Source organism: Mirounga angustirostris, unplaced genomic scaffold (genome assembly GCF_029215605.1).
Source record: "Mirounga angustirostris isolate CCGP_5_RB_7025 unplaced genomic scaffold, mMirAng1.0.hap1 SCAF_6, whole genome shotgun sequence".
Classification (NCBI taxonomy): Eukaryota; Metazoa; Chordata; class Mammalia; order Carnivora; family Phocidae; genus Mirounga; species Mirounga angustirostris.
The window spans coordinates 15,568,871-15,591,372 of record NW_026991714.1 but is presented as its reverse complement, the minus strand read 5'-3'; the positions used below and the strand labels follow the sequence as shown (position 1 = coordinate 15,591,372).

The window sequence follows — 22,502 nt, the reverse complement described above, 5'->3', positions numbered from 1 at the left end:
TGTAACAGTGCAAATCTCTTGTTAAGAGTTCTGTATAATTCCATCTTTTCTTGGGAGTAGGGGGATTTTCTTTTTTTTTTTTTTTTTCCCTCAGAACCCAAACCACTCTAATTAGCCCTACTTACATCTGGTCCCTTGGTGTTAAATGCCATCCTTAGCTGACAATTCCCAGTGTATATCCTTAGTCTGGAAATCTTCCCTGAACTAAGAGTTGTATCCATTAAACTACTTGATATATCCACCTGGATGCCTCACAGATGTTCACACTGAACATCTCTCTCCATGTCTGCTTCTCCCATGATCCTGTCAACCTCAGTTATGGCAGCTACATTCTTCCAGTTGCCCAGGCCCTAAACTTACCAGTCATGGTCTACATTAGGGATTAACAAACTCCTTCTGTAAAGGGCCAGGTAGTATATATTTTAGGCTTTGTAGACCATGAAGCTTCAAATGGCCACAGACAATACATAACAAATGGGTACAGTTGAGCTCCAATAAAACTTTATAAAAACAATGATGAGCTGGATATGGCCCATAAGTAATTTGCCAACCCCTGCTCCTATTGAATCAAATCCCTTCAATTTAACATTTATAATATACCCAGATTTCTCATTATATCGACAATTTTACTTCCCTGGTTCAAGAAACCATTTTTTCTTGCCTGAATTATTTTATAATTATTACAGAAGTTTATTAACTGCTCTACATATTTCCACCCTTCTTCCCCTTAAAATTCATTTCCAAAGAGCAGCCAGAGTGTTCCTTTTAAAGAGCGAAGTCAGATCATGTCACTCCTTTCTCAAAATTCTCCAATGGGTTCCCTTTTTCCAAGCAAAAGCCCACAAGGCCCTATGTAAAACAGCCCTAAAAGCCTATTAGTCGCTTCACCCACTCTTTCCCACACTGGCCTCCTTGTTGGTTCCTGACATGCCATATATATGTTCCCACCTCAGGGCCCTGGCACCAACTATTCCCTTGGCTTGAAACATTCTTCTCCTGGTTATTCTCCTGGCTTACCCACTTATTTTCTTTAGGTCTCTGTTCAAATGTCACCGTATCAAAGGGGCCTTTTCTAACAGTTCTTTATGAAATCAAAACATTCCCTCCCCAATACACACACACACAAACACACACACACACACTTTCTCTCCTCTCTTGCTTTATTATTTTCAGTATATACCACTACCTGATACTTGTTCAGTATTTATTTATTCTGTCTCCTGGCCCTCTCCCACCTAAAATGTAAATTTTGCTCTTTGTATCCAGAGTTTCTAGAGCAATACCTGGCATACTGTAGGTGCTCACTATAATTCCATATTTCCTGAGTATATTAATAAAAGCCTGCATCATCATGCAGGTACTGTAACTGTTTTATAATTATATAAGGACAGCAGATAGTGTAGAATGGAAAGAATGCTAAACTTTGAATTACAGGCAGGATAAGCGTCCCAAGAACCCTTTCTACAAACTGTGTAAATTGGGAAAAGTTATTTACCTTTCCTGAGACCCAGTTTCATCATTTCTAAAATGCATATAATAACTGCTTTCTTTTGTTTGTCTTCTGCAGGTCAAAAATAACATGAGAGAACATCAGTAAAAGCCCTTGAAAATTATAAAAGACAAAATTACTACTGATGACTCTGCTGTTATTCTTGCTTTACTGTAACTGTGTATAATGAGAAAATGGTTGTCAGAATTCATCATTTTAATAAAAAACTAATGATGTAATGTATGGTGATTAACATAACATAATAATAATAATAATAATAATAATAATAATAATAATAAAAAGAAGCACCGAAAAAAAAAATTCATCATTTTAGGAGCACCCCAAAGGCAAACCCAACAGCAATTCAGATGAAATGGGGAGGAGATAAAGGTGAAAGGAAAGATGTAGAAATATAAACAACAGAAAAGTATGGCAACATTAGCGTATTGATAGAACTATTTATATATATCAAGTCCTTACCTGTATACTGCCCATCGAGTGTGATTTGGCCAAAAGCCTGATGCCTAATAGCTATTATTTCATGCCATTTGTCATCACTGTATTGTTTCCCACCATCATTAGTTGGAGTAACTTCCATTGAAGACCCCTTAAGGGAATGAAGGAATGAATGAATGAATATATGTTTGTAAAAACCAATTTATAAATTTTGACATGATCATGATGGAAGCATGCATAATTTTCAAACCGAACTCAAAATTTAAAGTTGATGCCTAACATTATTCAGGCTTTTCTGTGATGTCCTTCTGCAAACACCATAGTGCTCAAACCTGAAAAGACCTTCTCTTTGGAATAAAAATCTCTTACAAGCACACTTGCATTTTGAGCACTTATATAAAAGGTAAGGAATTTTCTATTCTAAAATTTTAGCTCTTAAAATTTTGGCAGAAATATGAAATAAGAATTTAAAACTAATAACATACCATTGAATCCAGATTGTTCTAAAGATAGGGAAATATCTGGCAACTTAGTTTCTTTTACCTTCACTACGCTGCTAATGAGAAGGAATGAGACTCATATTAAAAATTAGCCAGTTATTAATACATTGACCATAAGTATTGCAGTTAAACTTTGTACTCAATGTTCTGTAGTCTAAAATCTAGCATTTATACTTGTATCTGAGGTCATCGTATCATAGTTAAAAATGAGTTCCTAAGCAGGTAAGAGTAGGAAATGGCAGATATCAAGAACAGAAATCAGCAGAAAGGAGGTGAAGATAAGGAAACAGAGAAAGAGAAGTAGAAGAGAAACCTTCCATCTGAGTACTTTCTAGCCAAGTGAACACTTTTTCAGCATATCATGTTCAGCACAATGTTACCCTTTTTTTAGTGTTAGTGAGCAAATAAGAGTAAATAGAAGATATTTCAATTTTGTCACCATCATCAGTTACTACTACTACTATTAAAGAAAAAAACATCAGAAAATTACTCCAAACCTTCTCAGTGAAAATAAATATCTTTCTTAATAAAAGCTGATTTTCTTAGCAATAATTAACTTCAATCCAATAAAAATTTTTAAAAAACAAAATAAGACTGGATAAAATATTATAAAATGTTTTTTTAATTAGTTGGAATGTTTCACCAAACTTCCATAATTTTGGAATAACATTTTTCAAAAAGAGAAAAGTGGTAATTACCTGATGTAATTGAAGATTTATATCACAAAAAGGGCAACATGAGTCCTATCATCTTAAGTAAAACATTTCTGTTTATTTTTCCCTAAAATAGCTTCAGTGATGTAACATGTTCATTCTACACATTTAATTGGCTCCTGTCAGGCCTCATACAGAGCATGACAACATGTATGACATACAGAAATTCGTATTATCAAAAAACAGCTTTTAATTTCCCATGAGGGTGGGTGAGTTGCTTCTCATGTGGACAATATCCCAACTTTTATAGTCAACTTGATCAGCTAGAAGGATGACCATTTGGTAAATCCATTTTCTAGTCCTTGAATTTTTGTAGGTGGACTTTCTTTATATCTCTTTCCTCTACATACTCTTTTATTTTCTTCAACCCTATTTCAACATTTTAATATTTTACAAACACACATTTCATTATCGTAGTTTAATAATTAAAACCAGAACTGGTGTCGTGCCCAATTAATGTGCCCTGGTAGCATGCCCATTAGTTTTTCCATTAGTGAATTCAACAATACTAATGGGATTACTAGCATGGGATGCTAATTGGGCGTGACATAAGAAACTGGCTTACTTCTTAGCATACCCTTGCTAATGATGAAATTAATGAGCATTTTATTAAATGCTGTCTCATCAAAGTGTACTTAGCGTTAAAATTGTTACAAACGATGCTGCATTCTAAAGATCAGGTGTCTGAGTAAGTGGTTCTTCATATTATGTTTGGCAACAATTTGAAGCATTAATAGTTCTCTACATCAGAAATCACATTTATTGGAGACAAATTCAAGTATATAACACAGAGCCTCAGGATGCCAAATTTGCTTTATACTTGGAAGAACTTAGCATATTATTCTTTGATGATCATTTGAAAATTATGTTCCCCCACCAATGTTAAGAGAATAATTCTGTGATCAATTCTAGTGTTATAGCACGCAGTTTGTTCTTTCCATTTGGAAAACACCAGACATGTTAAATAAATGTCATTCAGAATTGTTTGAAAGCTTTCACTTTCTCAGCTCCCTTCTAAGTGAAATCAGAATGTAATATGAGTTTCTTCTCAATGTCACTGAACATAAAACATTTCAATGACAACCACAAGTCATTATTGGTCAATAACATATCATCTGACCAAGTATATCCAAATTGGAATTAATCAAATAAAGAATGGGAGATGATAGCTAATTGTTAGAGATTTAACAAAAAAAAATACAGCAATTAAGAATCAGAGGAACTTCTCTTTACTGTGACTCTTAACAACTTTTAAATATTGTGAAGAATCTTTCTCCCTTCCCCAAATACTTATTCACAGAATGCATTTGATCATTGAAAGGGAAACCAAATAAGTTTTTTACACCTATAGCCTCTATGTAGGATTATGTTGTTATGTAAGGAATTCATTACTTAAGTTTATTCACATATTTTAAAAAACGTACATGATGACTTCAAGTTATTTTAAGCAATGTGCTAGACAGTAGTAACTTTAAATTCCTATAAAATGCTCTTTTCAATTCAAATTTAACTATTTGGAATGGATTTGGGACAGTAATTTAAAAATAATCAACAGTAAAAGTCAAAGTTTCTAACAAACTGAGAAATTAAATAAGAACTAAATTATTAAATAATCATTAAAGAGCTGGAAATTTTAGCCTAGAAAATGGGTAATTTTATATTTTACCAATTTTTACTTGAGTATATTTTACCAATAGTTATTGAGTCAGTCAGTGAGTCAATCTGTCAAGAGACATTTATTTATTGAGCATCTACTATATTCCAAGGACTTAACCTCAAGGATCTGTTTCAGGACAAAACAGACAGACTTTGCCTTCACTGGATTGTACAGTCTGATAAGAAAGACACATTAAGCAAATAACTGCTTGTCTGATTAGTACAATAAGGTGTTCATTAGATAATCATATCTCATTCAAAGATAGAGGAAAGAAAACTGGCTTACAGTGGTACCTAAAGTATTCAATATATAAATAATTTGCGTATCAATGGGAAGCAGATAAAACATAACTTCCTTGAATGTGAGATACCTCTAACTTTCTCCAAGTAGCTGTATTCATATTCCTACTTAAAAGGAGAAAAAACAATGGAAGAATACTCAAAATTTTCTCTATTCCTATTTCAACAATTTTTTGTCTGAAAATATGTAGAGATTTCATTAAAAAGTGAACAGATACATCCAGTTCACCTGCACTGCAGTATAAATTCCTTAGTGGTGGGGAAGGACACAGTCTCCACTAGCTTGAGCCCACTATTTCACACAGATATAACATCATGTCCTAAGACCACTTAGTATAATATATCTGATTACCTGTTCTCAAGTACATCCTAAAGTAATCTTGCTCAACTACTACCTTAATTTTCTTTTGAATTAATTCATTGCCACTTTCCTAAAAATGCAGGTAACTTTTGCCTTGTGGAGAGATACTTTTATTCCATATTCCATATATTCCATATATTGGCTATAACAATTCGACTCATACTTGGCTGGCACCTACCAACTTTTTATACAGGTTAGGATTTGGGTACAGAGGGTAGGGACAGAGCAGCTGGAGAAGCTAATGACAGTGATGAGTGCTCTAAGTAAGTATCTGACAGAGAAGGGAAAAGGACAGAAATCATTGGCAATGTCCCATGAATGCTTCCCTGAACTCCGCTATCATGTCTTACACTGGACTATCTGATCATTGAAAAGGAGATGAAAAAGATGAGTCTGAGAGTTTTCTGGCAGCCATTCTCAGGATCATAACAACAATACTGAGGCTGAGTGGAGCTAACCCCTTTACCTTCCTATTCTGTAGAAGTTTAGAATACCACATTCTTCACAAAGGGAAACAACACTGCCCAAAGAGATGACAGTCATGCTTCAGATCTGGGGAAATCATTTTTGGATTAATTCCGCAAAGACTCTGCCCCATGTTTGGTGTGTGTGTGTGTGTGTGTGTGTGTGGTACTCAAAATAGGTGATGAACAACAAGCCAGTGTATGGTTGCAAATGGAGCTCTGGGATGTGCATAGTCATCTAGAATCACACAGACACTGGGATGGACATTTATGATGGGCATGACCAACTGTAAGTGCGAGTTAATGTGAAGTCACCATAGGACAGTCCTTTGGGTCCTGTTCCTTCCCTGCCCTGTCCAACTCAAGCAAAGACTCTGTACTCCAGTTGTGAGACAGGGAGGCCCAGATGAGTGGATGGCCAGAGTGAATGGCATTTTGTTCATGTCTCATTACTGTGTTCCCAGCACATAACAGCATAGCATGGAGCCTGGAGTACAATAGCTGTTTAACAAAACTGCATTGAATGCAGTAAACTAAATCCAGTGCCAGTTCAATCACTAAATTACTGTGTGACCCTAGTTAGACCACTTCTTCTAAAGCAGGGATGAAAACAATACTACCTCAAGTGGCTACTTCAAGAATGAAGTAAGATAATTAATGTGAACCCACTTTGTATACTTTAAAAGCTCTATGAATAAATGGTTATACAATTAAGGTTTTTCTCCATCTGGCTTCTTCTCAATTATTCCCAGATATTAACAGGTTGAGGGAGAAAAAGCAGAGACAGATTTTTCTTTCTCATTGACATTCTTCCATTTTACTGTACTGTTTCCTTTCTTTTCAGGTTTTTTGTTGATTTTGACCATCTAGCATTTAGTCTCTCTTTTCACCTTGTTAATTTGGATGTTCTTGGAACATTTATTTTCATTCTATCAATAATTAATGTCTGTTTCACAGCATTTAAAACAAAACATTTTGGCCTATTTATTTTATGAAAATAAGACACCAATGTGATCCATTCCTCTATGCCCTCTCCGCTAAGTTGAGACCTTTAGAAACTTTTAAATCACTTATCTTTCCCTCTCCTTCAAATTTTAGCAATTTTAGCACCAAACAATTATTAGAGGTTGATTTGTCTGTCTTGCCTTTGCCATATGTCTCCTCTATTTCAAAAATTCTTTGGCAGCATAAAACACATTTCTAGTCACACTGCCATTAAATATTTAAGTTGAATTTAATATTGCCAGTTTTAATATTCACCACTGATTTTCCTCTTCATATTTCAGACTTTTCTTTTTCTCCTTTTGGTTAGAAGGCTTGATGAAATATTTCCTTCCATATGGTGCATGGATAGTATTTTATCTGAGTCTCTGGATATTAACAAGCATTATTCTTTCATGTTGACAAGCAGTATAGTATCAGAATTAAAATCATGGTCTTTGGAGGTGGAATGCCTGCGTTTCAATCCTGACTTCATCACTAATTAGCCGGATGACTTTGGGGAAATTAATTTTACTGTGGCTCTGATTTTTTTTTTTACTTGTAAAGTGGGAATAGTAAGAGTATCTACTTCATAGAGTTGTTGTGGTATTTAAATGAGGTGTGTGTGTGTGTGTGTGTGTGTTTTACATATACAGTGAACACTTAGAATCATGCCTGGCATATAGAGGTCCTACAGAAGTGTAAGTTTTGCTTAACCTTGACTAGAACTTTATGAGTCCTTTCAATAAATTTATAATCAATTAAGGATATGCTGTCCTACTTTATATTTCATTATTTTTTTCTCATCTTTTTTATCCTTTTTATTGTATCTGTGTTTTTTTGTACCTGTGTTTTTTTGTTCTCCTTCTGAATTTCTTCTTAATAATGTGAGTGGTCTCCATCTTTTTTATCTTTTTATATTTTTGTTATGTACTTTGACCTGCTAATCTGAGGCTCAACAGTGTCTCTCTCCTAAATTCACCTACTTAAAGTTTTCAAGTGATAAATAATATTTTCAATTCTGTCACTGAATCAACTTCAATGTGCTGGTTGTTTTTTCCCCCATTGCCATCTGCCTGGCCTTCTGAGACAGCTGCTTCTTCTCCCATTCTTTCTGGCTGCTGGATCTGCTTACGTGTGATGCTATTTCTTCTTTGCTTACTCACTGCCCACCTATTGGTACCCCTTAAGAAACTGCAATTCTACAGAACACCCAGAAGTCCGTGCCTGAATACCCACCAAGTACTGGCCTTGCAGTTATCAGGCCCCTGTCGAAACAGCAGGTATAAACCTTTCTTCCTTGGTCTTTCCAGTGTCAACTCATGGCTCTTCCAGCTTCCTGAAACAGGAAGAACCCAGCTGGCCTCTTGAGGTCCCCTGCAAGGAACCTGCCATGATGCTCAGATACACTGAGTCCACCATGCCCTGCCTCTCCTCTCCAAGGTGTGTGGGTGTCCAGGGTGTATTAAGTGCTGATTCTTACCCAGAGTTCTTGGCCCATGGTTTAGCTACAGAGAGGAAAAGTCATGCTGGCTTAACAGTATAACGTAAAACATTGACTTGGCAGGCACAACTTATGATTTAGATCAGCAGTTTTAAGTTGAAACCCTGAGGAAATAGAAAGTAAAACATCTTTTACAAAGTCTTACTCATTCCTCAATTATTTGTACCTACTGTCAAATTCTTACCAATATTTGTTTAACTAAAGTGAAGACAACTATTCAATGATTTTTCCATTGCCCTTGGGAAAAATTTAAAACTTCACATTTGCTTACAAAGCACTAAATGACTTGGTCTACATCCAGCTTTTCAACCTCCCACTTTTCTCTTTGTTCAATCCCTCAGCCATATTACATCCATCTTGATGTATAGAATAAGTCATGTTCTTGTCTACCTTGGGCACTTAACATTTGCTATTTGCTCTGCCTGGAAATTTTATTCCCAGTGCCTTCCTGATCTCTCATTAGTATCTTCCCTGTCCTGCCCCACCTCAAACACATATCTTCCTGTACAGACATGTACTCTTGCTCTGACTGACTTTTCCTCATTGTTTTGCATCTCAGTTAAATATCACATTTTCAGAGAAGACTGACAACTCAGAAAAGAAAGACCCTTTATTTTATGCTCCCATAACACATAGCATCTTCTACTTCGCTTTCATAACATTCATGAATACTTTACATTAATCTTACCTAGATTGTTTCATAGGGGCATGGTTGCATTTAACTTTAAAACTATTGTAGTCTGGGGCGCCTGGGTGGCTCAGTTGGTTAAGCGACTGCCTTCGGCTCAGGTCATGATCCTGGAGTCCCGGAATCGAGTCCCACATCGGGGTCCCTGCTCAGTGGGGAGTCTGCTTCTCCCTCTGACCCTCCCCCCTCTCATGTGCTCTCTCTCATTCTCTCTCTCTCAAATAAATAAATAAAATCTTTAAAAATAAAAAAATAAAAAAATAAACTATTGTAGTCTGTAATACCCAGCATTATAGTACCTGATAGGCACTTAAATATTTACTGGTAAACAAAGGAGGGAGGGATGAAGGAAGGGAGGGACGGAGGAAGGAAGGAAGAAAAAGAGAGTGAGAAAAAGATAAAGGAGGGAGACAGAATGTGGAAGAATTAAAGAGAGACATAATTTTGCTTTCAAGGAAAATAAAAATAGATCTATTCAAATGTATTTAAAAGTTTTCATCTTCATTATAAGACAGCATATGGTTGTGAAGCCTGCAGATTCTCAGACTATGTGGTTTGAAAATGAGCTCTGCTATTTTAGCTGTGGGCAAGTCATCAGCACCTTTGTAAGTTTCATTGTCTTCATTGGTAAAGTGAGGCTAATAATAGTACTTACCTCCAAGTTTTTGGTGAGGATTCAATGTGAAATATAAGCACTTACCTCAGTATCTGGCACCTAGGACACTCTGAAAAATATCAAGTCTTATGATTACTCATTTACCTGAGGATCAAAAAGAAAACAAGGACGTCCATTCTTCAACTGAAGTGCAAAATACTCTTCCTGATTGCCAGGCGATGCGGCAAAGACAATCAAACCTTCAGGCACCCTTGTTCGAAAGCTGGCCTTAATGCCTGGTGAGACAAGTGCAATCAGCAAATCAGTGCTGGGTTTTGTTGATTCTTTCTGATAAACGTACATTTACTTTCATTATTATTTATGATGTAGTGAGTACAGTCAAGGAATTATACACAGCAGTGTACTGGGATGGTCCTAGCCATTTGGTTTTAAATATATCTTGTTATGAATGCCAACCTGTTCTTGGAAACTCAAGTCTGCACTCCCACTAATCAATTTATAATGTACTTTCAAGTTATGCAAAACTCATCAACATGAAAAGACATGTTGTCAACCCAAAATTGCTTTTGGGTTGTATCAATGTGAAAATATTATCAGAGCCATAAAAATAAATGGGTTTTTGACATGAATGAAAGGAACACAAGGGGCACTGTTTAAAATACTTAGGAGGTTTAAAGAATCAATCTAGTAATAGAAGGTAAAAACTAGAAAGACCTGCTGTGAAGTGGCAGCTGAAACAGGATCCTGTAACCAAATGGTCTGCAGCTTTCAGAATTTCAGGGTCTTCCTCACCCTTCAGATCACCTACTGCCCTAGACACACAATGCTCTTGTCTTACAGGAATTTCCCCAGCTCAGGAAGCAGGGGAAGCTTGTGATTGTTTCCTAAGATGTCTTCCCACTACCCTACATGATCTCAACACATGGTATCCCACTCACTTACAGCACCTTTCCTTGTGTGTAACACATTTTGCTTAATGTATTGAAACCGGCAAAGAAGTTTAAGAGGTACAGTCTTTGTTCTCAAAGAATTCCCAGTTTAGTTGGAAATAAAAAAATGTGTCTTAACAAATTGTATGATGAGAATCAAATAAGAGGTCAAGAACTTACTTGAGAATCAAAAACAACTCATGATCACAATGTTAAATAATTAGTGAATACTGATTTGAGTAGTCATACGGTCAACCAGAACTATGAAGGTCTGAAGGTGAGAGAGGTCCCTTCAGGCTGGTCTGGTAACCAAAGGTCCTACATAAGTGGGGTTTTAATTTGAGTTCAACAGACTGCAACTACTGCAGGAACCATGTCTGACTCACCTTTCCACCTCCAGTTCATTACATGGTATCTAGGTGCATTTATTGAATCCTTTGAGAGTCTGGAGGAGGAGAAGGCAGGGGAGAGGTGCATCAGAGGTAAGGGGGAAGTTTTAGCATAGGTGTGGAGGCAGGAAAGCAGAAGTCATTTCGTATCAAATTGTCATTTTTTAACTACGCATCAATGAAACATTAACATTTGTTGAATACTCCACTGCACAGTAAAGAAGAAAAACTGACAAGCCATTGCCTGACCTTAAGTTTTAGTTGAGGAAAAAGACAAAACAAAAATGTATAATGAGGTGTGATAAGTGATATAGAGATATATACAAGATATAATTTGATTCAAAGGGATTGAGGAAGGTTTCACAGAGAATATGAAGCTGGGGCTTGTTTTCTGAGAGTAGAAAGGACTTTGGAGAAAACTCTACAAAGGGCTAGAGGTATGGAAATTATTAAGGAATGTTGCATGTGTGGGCAGGAGTTAAGAGATGGATCTGGAGAGATGGGCAAGACCACATCTTGGCCTGTCTGCCATAGATTATCCAGCCTGAGAAGTTTGAATAGAAGACAAAGATGGAAAGGCAGGTTGTGTGATAAGTATCTTTAGAGTGAAATTTTTTAACACCAGCAAAGGTAAGCCTGGAATATGGACTTCAGACTTTCCAGAGTCAACTCAAATTTTTCCTGGCTGGTCTTCTCAACTTCTGCATCTTCGGCTTCTAGATTTTATGCTTTGGGCCCTTTTAAACATACTTGTCCTACCCATTTGGATATTGCATTGCCTCACATTCTGATTCTCTTCCTCCTGGCTGCTAGGACATTATGTCCTTGTTGTTAAACTTGTACCTGGTCAATCCCAGCATGTCTCTGACACCACAGAATAAAATTGTTCATCCCAACAAATCATTCCTAGGTATTCAAACTCATTTGAACCCCTGCTCCTAGCTCCTCTTTCCTAATAAATGGACTGAAAAGGTTGAGCTTCCCTATTAGAATTTATCCTATAGACTAAAGGAAGGCATTAAGCCTTGGGTGGAGGAAGGGAGTAAGAGGCTGCAAGTCAGGATTATGGCAACCAAACTAATGGGGGCATGTATAAAAGATACAGATAATTTAGCCACAGAGGAACCAGTTAGGATATCACTGTGCTCTGGGGGAATAAGATGATAAAGTTTTTAATTAAGAACTGACAAGTAACTAAATGGATTGAAAGAATAGACTCTCTATATTTCAGAAGAAACTCATTAAGACATGTTGATACGAGGTGATGATGTGGGACAAAATGGTGAATTCTTTTCATCAATTACTAAGGGAAAAAGCATCAAAAAGAAATAGAAAGGTCAGGTAAAAGAAGAAAATATGGGGTTGAGGATATAAGTTCAGTTTGGGGCACAATGTGTTTATATTAATGATACAAAAACAATCCATTATTGGGAAACAAGAAACTAAATCTTAGAAGAGATGGAGCAAGAAAAATAAATTAGTGATCACCTGTCAAGAATCCATGTCTCCCTGAGGCAGAATGTAGATAAAGAAAAAGGACCTTTAGGGGAAATGCACCCCCCATTTAAGAAAAGAAAAGGAAAAAAACAATAACAAAATTGGAACAAGGATAATACCATAAAATGGAAGCCTAGATAAGAGAGAACTTTAAGAAGGCAAAGTTAGTTAACCATGTAACACTTCCTGTAAGTCCAGAATAATTAGACCTGAAGAAAAGATTACAGAGCTGGTAATTAGCAATCATTAGACATAATATTTTTCAATGGAATGGAATGGTTCAGAGCCCAAATGACCAGGTGATAAGGATTGAGAGAATGGATGACTAGGTAGTGGGTGTGAAGCACTCATCACAAAAAAACTGATAAAGAAATGGGAGGCAAAGAAATAAATTATTAGGGTAGACCAATCAGGTAAAAGAAGGAAACATCTGCCAGCAAAAGCATAGAGTTGGCCAAAGTGTGGTCTACATTCTGACTAGAGAACAACTGTATTTCTACTAACCCTTCTTCTCTTAATCTTCTCTCCTTTGGGTATAGAGTAGCTCTCCCCATCAGACATCTTATCTATTACCATTATTTTAAAAAATTGTATATGTGGTATCAAATACTATAATTAAAACTATTGCTTTAAAATTAAACAACTGAAGGTTATTTCATAAAAATAGCTACAATTCAGGACATGAAGATAATAAAACTCTCTATAAGTGTGCTGGAGGCACCTATGTGGGAGCTGACTGGAGAGCAAAAGCAAGGATTTGAATGAGGGAAGAAATTAATAAAATTAATAATTGCTCAATCTAGAAATACAATCATTTGTTCCTGACTGATGGGAAATTTAGTGAATGAAATGGAATCAGAGTAAGAATTACAGGAATGTTTATTTGAGTTATATGTGGGAATAAATCAACTAATATTATATGCCACTTATGGGATATGCAAGTGCATGTGTTTTTCAGACACATTTAATTTTTAAATTTTACACTTATATAACAAAGAAAAGCACTTTTAGCCCAACTAAAATATAATACTTTACACAGAACAAGGAAAATTTCTTGTGAAAAGGGAGGATTTAGTATAATAGAGGGCAAATTGATTTGATGTTGTATAGTCAACTTTCCCTTAGCTTTTTCAAATAATTCAGTCTTGTCATTTTTCTGCTTACATTACAAAGATGAAATTTTTTGCATGTTTTCTATGAAGAAATGAAAAATTCACACATCCATTGAGACTTCATGTTCTTGATAATAGTGCCATAGATATAGATAAGTCCTATCTTTTGAGCCCAATGCCTTAAATCATATAATCAATTTTTTGAGTGAACTAAATTCACAAATACGTGTATTGGCATATAACTATAACAATCTTTTGATGAATATATAAAATATTTCAAAGAAAAGTTTATTGAATTTACCACAAGACAGAACGGTAAAATACCTAATTGTTCAACATTATCACACCCCCTTTTCCTGTAAGAAGATTATATATTTATATATCCCATCTATTGATTTTAGGCTCAGCCATGGGACTTGTGTTGGGCAAAAGAATGGAAACAGATACGTGGTACACTGACAGAGCAGAAGCTGTAAATATAGCTGTGTCAGGCGCCTGGGTGGCTCAGTTGGTTAAGCAACTGCCTTCGGCTAAGGTCATGATCCCGGAGTCCTGGGATTGAGTCCCACATCGGGCTCCCGGCTCAGCTGGGAGCCTGCTTCTCCCTCTGACCCTCTCCCCTCTCATGCTGTTTCTCTGTCTCTCTTTCTCTCAAATAAATAAATAAATAAAATCTTTAAAAAAATAAAAATAAATAAATATAGCTGTGTGATTGAACTTGACCCTTCTTCCCCTATGCCTTATGAATGTGCTTTCATCCTGTCCCAAGAATAAGAAGACATGTGGACCAGAGCCAAGCAGTACCAAAGTATTTTTTTTTACCTTAAAGGTTTGTATTAAGGAGCAATTCTGAGTAAAATGAATAGAAGAGTGAAAAACATACATTTCTCACTTGCCTAAAATTTAGATTTTTGATTTAAAAGAAAAATCAGGAAATATTCTAAAGTTCAATATTTTTGTTTCAAATGTCTGGAGAAATGATAGAACAATCTCCTATCTCAATATTTATTCATTCATTCAAGAAATATTTAGGGAACACATACTTTGTGCAGCCACTCTTCTAGGTTCTTGAGATACATAGATGTATAAAATACACATACAAGGCTCCTGGGTGGCTCAGTTGGTTAAGCATCTGCCTTCGGTTCAGGTCATGATTCCAGGGTCTTGGTCAGGATCCCTGCCCAGCGGGAAGTCCACTTCTCTCTCTCCCTCTATATGCATGTGCTCTCTCTCTCTCTCTCAAATATATAAATAAATATTCCAAAAAAATAAAATAAAATACACATACATCCATGGCCTAGCATTTAAAAAAATCTAAAAATCCAAGATTTAGCTGAAAATATTTAACTTTTATACAAATGTTTTATAACTTAAAACATTTAATCATAAAAACAATACAGTTACAAGGCCATGGAATAGGCAAAGAGTTCTTGAACAATGAGGTAAAACTATAATAGAAAGAGAAAGGGCGATCAATTATACTGTATCAGAATTAAGAACTTTTGTCTAACAAAAGGCATGAATAGGAGAGTGAAAAGACAACTAACGTAGTAGGAGCAGATATTTGCAACACATATTTCTGATAACAGGTAAATATCCAGAATATATCCTACAAATCAATAAGAAAAAGACAAACAACCCATAAGAAACCCAGGTATCTCTTCATGGTTTACTACCTCATCTTCTACAGGTCTTTTTCTCAAATCCCAACTTCACTGATTGGCTGGTTAGGATTGGTCTATTAACAATTCTAACCACCCCTCTGCTTTACCTGTTACCATAGCACTCATCAACTCCAGTATTCTCCTTAATTAATTAATTCATTATTTTTTTAGAGGGAGAATATGTGCACAAGTTGGGGGGAGGGACAGAGGGAGAAGGAGAGAGAGAATCTTAAGCAGACTCCATGCTGAGAATGGAGTCCAACGTGGGGCTCGATCCCACCGGCTCCTGAGATCATGACCTGAGCCAAAACCAAGAGTGGGATGGTTGACCAACTGAGCCATCTGGGCGCCCCTGTTAATGTACTATGTTTTGAATGCTCCTTTAAATGTTCTTTTACATTTTTAATTGTTTATTACTAATATATTTGATTAATTTCATTTATATTGACTTTCTATACTGCAACCTTTCTGAATTTGTCTTATTCTAGTACTTGTTAAACATACATACATAACCATGTCAAATACAAACAAAGACATTATTCCTTTCCTTTCCAATATTTATGCCTTTTATTATATTTTATTGCCTTATTGCAGTGGCTGGGACCATGAGTAAAATGTGAATGTGACTTGATTCTTATCTGAAAAGCAAAGCAGGCAATATTTCACTATATTACAGGATACTTGTAGCAGTCATTCATCTAACTGAGAAAGTTCCCCTCTATTCCTAGTTTGCTGAAAGTTTTCATTATAAGTACGTGTTCAGTTTTGTCAGATGCTTTCCACATCTATTGATATGTTCTAATTCCTTCGTTCTAATTCCTCTATTAATGTGGTGAACCATATTGATTGATTTTTGAAAACAGTTCTAAGTCACCCCCCTCCCCATGCTGGCCTCCACCTCCCAATAATCTTGCAAGCCTACTTTGGGCTTTGTTATCTGTTTCTATTTCACTGATATCTCATAGTATCTTAAATTATTTCTTGTTTCTTATTATTTGGGTTTACTTCTTTGTTGGAGTTTTTAATAAGAAACTTGGAAAGGTTTGGATCATTTTCTTCTAAGATAATTACTTAATCTATACATTTCTCTCTGAACACTACTTTAGCTGCATTCCAAAAGCTGATATGCTGTACTTGGGTTTTTTAACTTTTAAATTTTCAATTTTTAAAGTTTCCCTTGTGATTTCTTTTTGATTCATGGATTATTTAGAAATGAGTTAATTTTAAATAGCTAAACTTTTTAAAATGGTTACTCTAAGGACCATCATATACATTCTTAACTTATAATATTCTACCACAAATTAATATTATATCACTTCACACACAAGATCTCTATAGTAGCATACTTCTATATGCCATCCTCTGCTCTTTGGTGCTAGTGTTGTCATGAATTTTACTTTTATATATGTGTGAAATGCAGAATATATATTTTTGCTTCTGCCAGTCAAATATCATTAAAGAAATCAAGAAAATATTTTTCTACTTATTCATATATATTTTTTTATTTTCCTTTTCCCTTATTCCTTCATTAGATTTGAGTTTCTATCTGGTATTATTTTCCTTTAGCCTGAAAAAAATTATTTAGCCTTTGTTGTAGTTTAGAACTACTCATGAGGTATTAACTCAGTTATTGTTTATCTTAAAATGTTTCCCAACTTGGTATTTGAATAATATTTCACTGAATACAGAATTCAGGTTGGCTTTTATTGTTTTCAAAAACATTCTATTACCTGTAGCCTGTATTATTTCTAATGAAATGTTAGCCATCATTCTTTTCATTGTATATATGTTATATATCTTTTTTTCTCTAGCTGGTTTACTTTTTCTTTAATCTTTTGTTTTTAGTAATCTGACTATAATATACGTGAGATGTGGCTTTCATTGTATTTATCCTGTTTGGAATTCCCTGAGCTTCTCTTATCTGTAGGTTGCTGTTTTATTATAAAATATGAAGATTTATCAATAGTTATTTCCTCAAATATTTTTTCCTGCCTATTTTCTTTCTTTTCTTCCTAAATCCCTCATCTCTATGTATGTTAGAACTCCTGATATTATCCCACAAGTTACTGATCCTCTGTTTATTTTTTCAATCTTTTTTCTCTTTGTTTTTGTTTATTTCATAACTATCTGTGTTCAAATTCATTAACCTTCTGTTAAGCCCACTCAATAAAGATTTTGTTGTATATTTTTACTTCTCAAATGTAGGTTTTACTTTATTCCTTTTTAGAGCTACCATTTCTCTTCTAAAATACTCTTTCTTCCTTTACTATATGCAGCTTTACCTTTAAATTCTTTAAAATATTTACAATACTTACTATAAATTTTTTGCATTCCAATTTCAATAATTTGGTCATCTGAGAATATACCTCTGTTGACTGTGTTTAACTGAAATTGGGCTTTAGTTAGATTGAATTCACCTGTGCTTAACACCTCTCAAAATGACTAGTGATGTCACTGCTTTGATTTTATTTGTAGTTAAGCAGGCAGGAAATTGGGTTGAAATTATAGATATTTTTGGCTCATGTTTGGACTACATTCCTTTATAATTCCAGAATCCAATCACTGCAAGAATTCATAAGTGTTCATTTCTAGACCCTCTTCAATAGGCACTTTCTTGGGAACATATGAGTTAGACAATAGTAGGATTTGGGGGCTAACCTATTTTTTTTTTTTTTTGCATTTGGATCTCTTCTAGATCCCATTTCATCTCACAAAGACACAGTGTTGTCTAATGCACAGCTGATTTCTCCTTGATCCTGAAAATTCTCCCTATATAAATCAGGCTTACTTCCCTGAGGCCAAGTACCCACGCTCAGATATGGAAGCTTCCACATGTCTCTGATCAACTATGAAGCATTCATTTCTGCCCAAAATTCAGTTCATCCAGGGTTTTCTGCATTACCGGCTCTTTGACAACCTCATAGAAAATTGTGGTATTTATTTAGCCTAGGTTTTTCTTGTTACCATGGGAGTAAAAGTCTTTTTCACTCATCTATATCCAAATTGGAAGCACAGGTTCCCATTAATTACACAAGAGATTTTGTGGGAATAGGAAAGCAACAGCTATATATATATATATATATATATATATATATATATAGCTATATATATATGTATATATACACACATATTTCTCTTGAATCCAGGCAGCTTGTAGACTATTCTATTAATTACATATTTTATAGGATTTTACAGGAGACAATATTATTAAAAATAGTGATTATTTGATCAAATAAAGCCGAGAGAAGTATCAAGCCAAAGTGCTGAGATGAGGATGAAGGACATTCAAATCTGGTGTTATCACAACTCTCCTTCAGATGTATAACATAACCAGATCCATTGATCCTAAAGCTAAGGATGTGACTGTCAACAGATTTCCCAAATCTTGCTAGGAACCATATGAGGTAAATAGGTACAGCTTAAGCTAGAGTTACTTATCTCTGATATAAACCACATTGTTCAACTCACATTGAATAAAAACAATTCTAATAGAATAAATAGAAATAAAGATATGACTCTTAGTTTTAAAAAATCTACTGAAAGTAAAAGATGCTTTATTAGACTAGTATATTAAATTGGTCAAAGCTTTATGAACACTACTGAAAAACTACACAAATTAAATACGCTAATGCAACAGTCAAGCTATATTTGTCAGGAAATTAACTGGGGTATGGAGAATGAAGTCTTGATGCATAAATTCCTAAAATTAAAATAAAACTCCTCACATAAAATTGGGATATTTTATTACAAATTTTCTTATACTTGTTCTCATAAAGAAAGCAGAAATCTCTTGGTTTCATTATCAAATATCCCTTATGCATCATTTCTACTCAAGCCAATGGCTTGGAGATGGATTTCTAGCAGCCTATTTGGTACATCAGGGAATGTAAAACTTCAGTTTCATATATAAGCAACTCTGCTATATAGCTTAATTTGAATTATGCAAATAAACTCTAAATTGGAAAAGGTTTTTCTTTTTACTTGGCTGCCATTAGGTGGTGCTAAAAATGTCTCCATTAATAAAATATTTATGGTAACCAGCCCTACAAATACATGAATAACAAAATCTTTACTGATGATACTTGACAAAATAACAATTGAAAACTAATCTGAAAATGTTATAAATGCTCTGGATTTAACCCCCAAATAGCTAACTCTTTATTAGAATGCCAAAATTTTGTCTTATTTATTTAAACATATTATTTCTTCATTTTTTAAATTAAATTGTCAGCCATGACCACAAAAGAACTTGGGAAACATTAGATCAACATTCTAAAAATTACATTGGAAGTACAGATTAGGATAAAAAGTAGGGGAATGCTAGAGAAAAATAAAAAGAGTAGCATTTTACTGTGTAGTAAGTTTTGGGAAACTGTAGTTAATTTTAATCTTTATAAAACCAAGAAGACTCTCTTTCATCTTTAAAATAATCCTCTATTACCTCCTAAGAACAATTAAAAACTGTGACTGTCTGAATGTCACTGTTATAAGCACTAATCACACATTTTAATCTCCAAATGATAAAGATACAAGGAAGCAATATCACCACATAGTTTTTGAAACATCCATACACCAGAACCCTCATTTCCTGCCCAGAACAGGCCTCAGGTTCTTCATCTTAAATGGAGGTACTGGATTAGATGATCTCTAAGATCTTGCAGTAGTGTGTGAATTTATAAATTAATCAAGCAGAATTTTCATCTAACCGCCTTTTCATTTCCGACTTCAATGCAAGAGACTTCTCAAGTTGCTTAATTTCCTTTCTATCTTATCTAAAGTCTTGCAACCATTGTCAAGCAAAATATTTCCAGTATCATGAGGAGATACAGCCAGGCATATCTGGGAGACACCATCTGGCATTAGATTAAAATTGGGATCTTATTCTAATTTTAATTTGTATTTTTAGGATGACTACTGAAGTTGAATTTCTTTCATCACAGTTCTTCATTTGGGTATTTCCAAAATTCTTTGCCAGTTTTTCTTTGGAAGTTGTGTTGTTTGTCTTTCTTACTAGTTTGTAAGTGCTCTTCTCTTAGTAAAGGTATCATTTTCCTGGTTTTTTTTTTTTTTTTTTTTCAGTAATGGTATATCCCTCTCTTTGCTTTCATAATTAGGTCTCTGAACTCAAAAATTGTTATTTATTTATATTTTTTCTGTTCATTTCCCATATTTTTATATTTAACATTATATTCTATTTATAATCTATTTTGACATACAGTGTGAGATCAGGATATAGCCTAGGTTTTTCCTTACACATTTAAAAACTAAAGATAACACATTCTGTGAGGCAGGAACTTCGTGTTATTTACTTCTGCATTTTCCCCAATTTAAACAACAGCTGACACCTAATAGATGCTCAAAAGTATTTGCTGAATGAATGTTTACTGACTGAAATGCATCTGTAAAATATTAAATATTAAATATTAAAATCTATTCTCCTGAGTTACTCTCCATACTTTCTATTTTGTTCCACTGATGTATTTTTGTAGCAATAGAATACCATACTATTATGTTATAATACTTCTAATATCTGACAATTTATTCTTCCTCTCAGTATCCTTCTTTTCTATTATTAACAAGCCTTTGATTCATTCATTTTTTAAATTAACACTAAAATAATTATAAGTTTCTACTTTCTATTTTCCTTAAATTGATCCTGGACATGTCTTTTTAGGTTTATACAAAATTGCATATATCTTATTGCCATTATAAATAAGATCGCCTTTAGATTTGTAATTGCTGAGTATTAGAAACTTTTTTGTGCATTTATTTTAATTAACCATCTTATCGTACCATTATAATCACTTATAATAGGTCCGGGTGTTCTCTCCCTTTTTTAGGTATACTCCAACATTTTCTGAAAAAAAAAAAAAAAAAAAAAGAAAAACCAAACAAACAATAATTTTGTCTACTCCTTCCAATAGTCCTACCTTTTATTTTTGTCCCAACACATGGGCTATCATTTCTAGAATAGTATTAAATAGCAGTACAGATGATAATCATCATTTATTGTTCCTGACTTAATAAGAATTGATATCATTTTTTACCCATTAAGTAGCAGGGTGACTCTTGGTTTATCCAATCATCTATTGTTCCAGGTAACTATGCTTCCAGTAGTTTTTCACATGCTTTAATACTTTCTCTCAACATTCATTTCTTGAGTTGCCATTCTGTGGGAGGCAGGCAGAGCTAAACATGACTATAGTGCATCTCAAAAAGGAAGAAAGAATAGTCAAAAAATGTTTTCCAGAAGAAATGTTTCAGGAGACTAGTAAATGATGGAGAAATGGAATTCCCCATAGAAGGAACCACCAACACAAACACTCTTATTATCAAAAACAATCAAGTCAAAGGTTGTAAAAGGCAGCAAACATCACCAAAGAATGGCTCAAATGGTTTCATCTTCTGAATAGCTTTAATCCTTATTTCAAATATAGAACTACAGTCCTATATTGCATGAAGTTTTAGGTAAAAATTGATATGGTTAGATAGATCTATTTACATAGATCTGTATATATCTATGTCTATCCATTCACCCATCTCCAGATTACACCCCCAAATTGCCCGCATACCCAAATATTTATATAATCATTAACACAAAAACAGAATTCCCCAAGGAGAAATATGAGAAGAGTGCTAATCTTAATCAAATGCTTCCACCAGCACCCAATAATTGTAAACTGTCATCTCTCTTTTTTATATATACTATATGTGTTCAATTCCAATCACCTTAATAGCTATAATATTTCATCTATTACATAAACTCTCTCCACTTTTGAACACCTTTTAGAAAACTGCTGTACTAAAGTCATGATATATAAAATATAAACTGAATGTTATTAAATGACAATTGAATTGTGAATTATAATCTAATAATTATAGAGCAGAAGATAGAAAATTCAGCATGTATTTTGGTTTCCTAAAATAAATAGTATTTTTTAACTTGATATCTTGTAAGATGGACAGTATTTTAACAAGTGAGTCTAGCAAATGAAGTGTTTAAGCTTAGGTTAAAAAAATATCAGCTATGAATATATCTTTTAATAAAATGAGTTTGTATCATTATTTTTTCTTTCTAAAATTTGAAAGAAACATTTAGACCTATATCTATATGTAAGTTCTACTTTCACATTTTATACCTTGAAGAAGATCTAGGTCCATGAATATGTACATGCATATACAT

At 34.3% G+C, this 22,502-nt stretch overlaps 1 protein-coding gene across 1 annotated transcript in view; it reads right to left on the bottom strand.

The window, feature by feature from the left end:
• The window catches only part of USH2A (usherin), a 701,438-nt gene that overhangs the window by 422,113 nt on the left and 256,823 nt on the right, over window positions 1–22,502 (bottom strand). The window contains exons 21-22 of the mRNA XM_045876094.2: window positions 9,873–10,003; window positions 1,970–2,096 (exon numbers count right to left, since the gene is read on the bottom strand). Of these exons, the coding sequence (XP_045732050.2) occupies window positions 1,970–2,096; window positions 9,873–10,003 (258 nt within the window). The remainder of the gene's footprint in view (window positions 1–1,969; window positions 2,097–9,872; window positions 10,004–22,502) is intronic.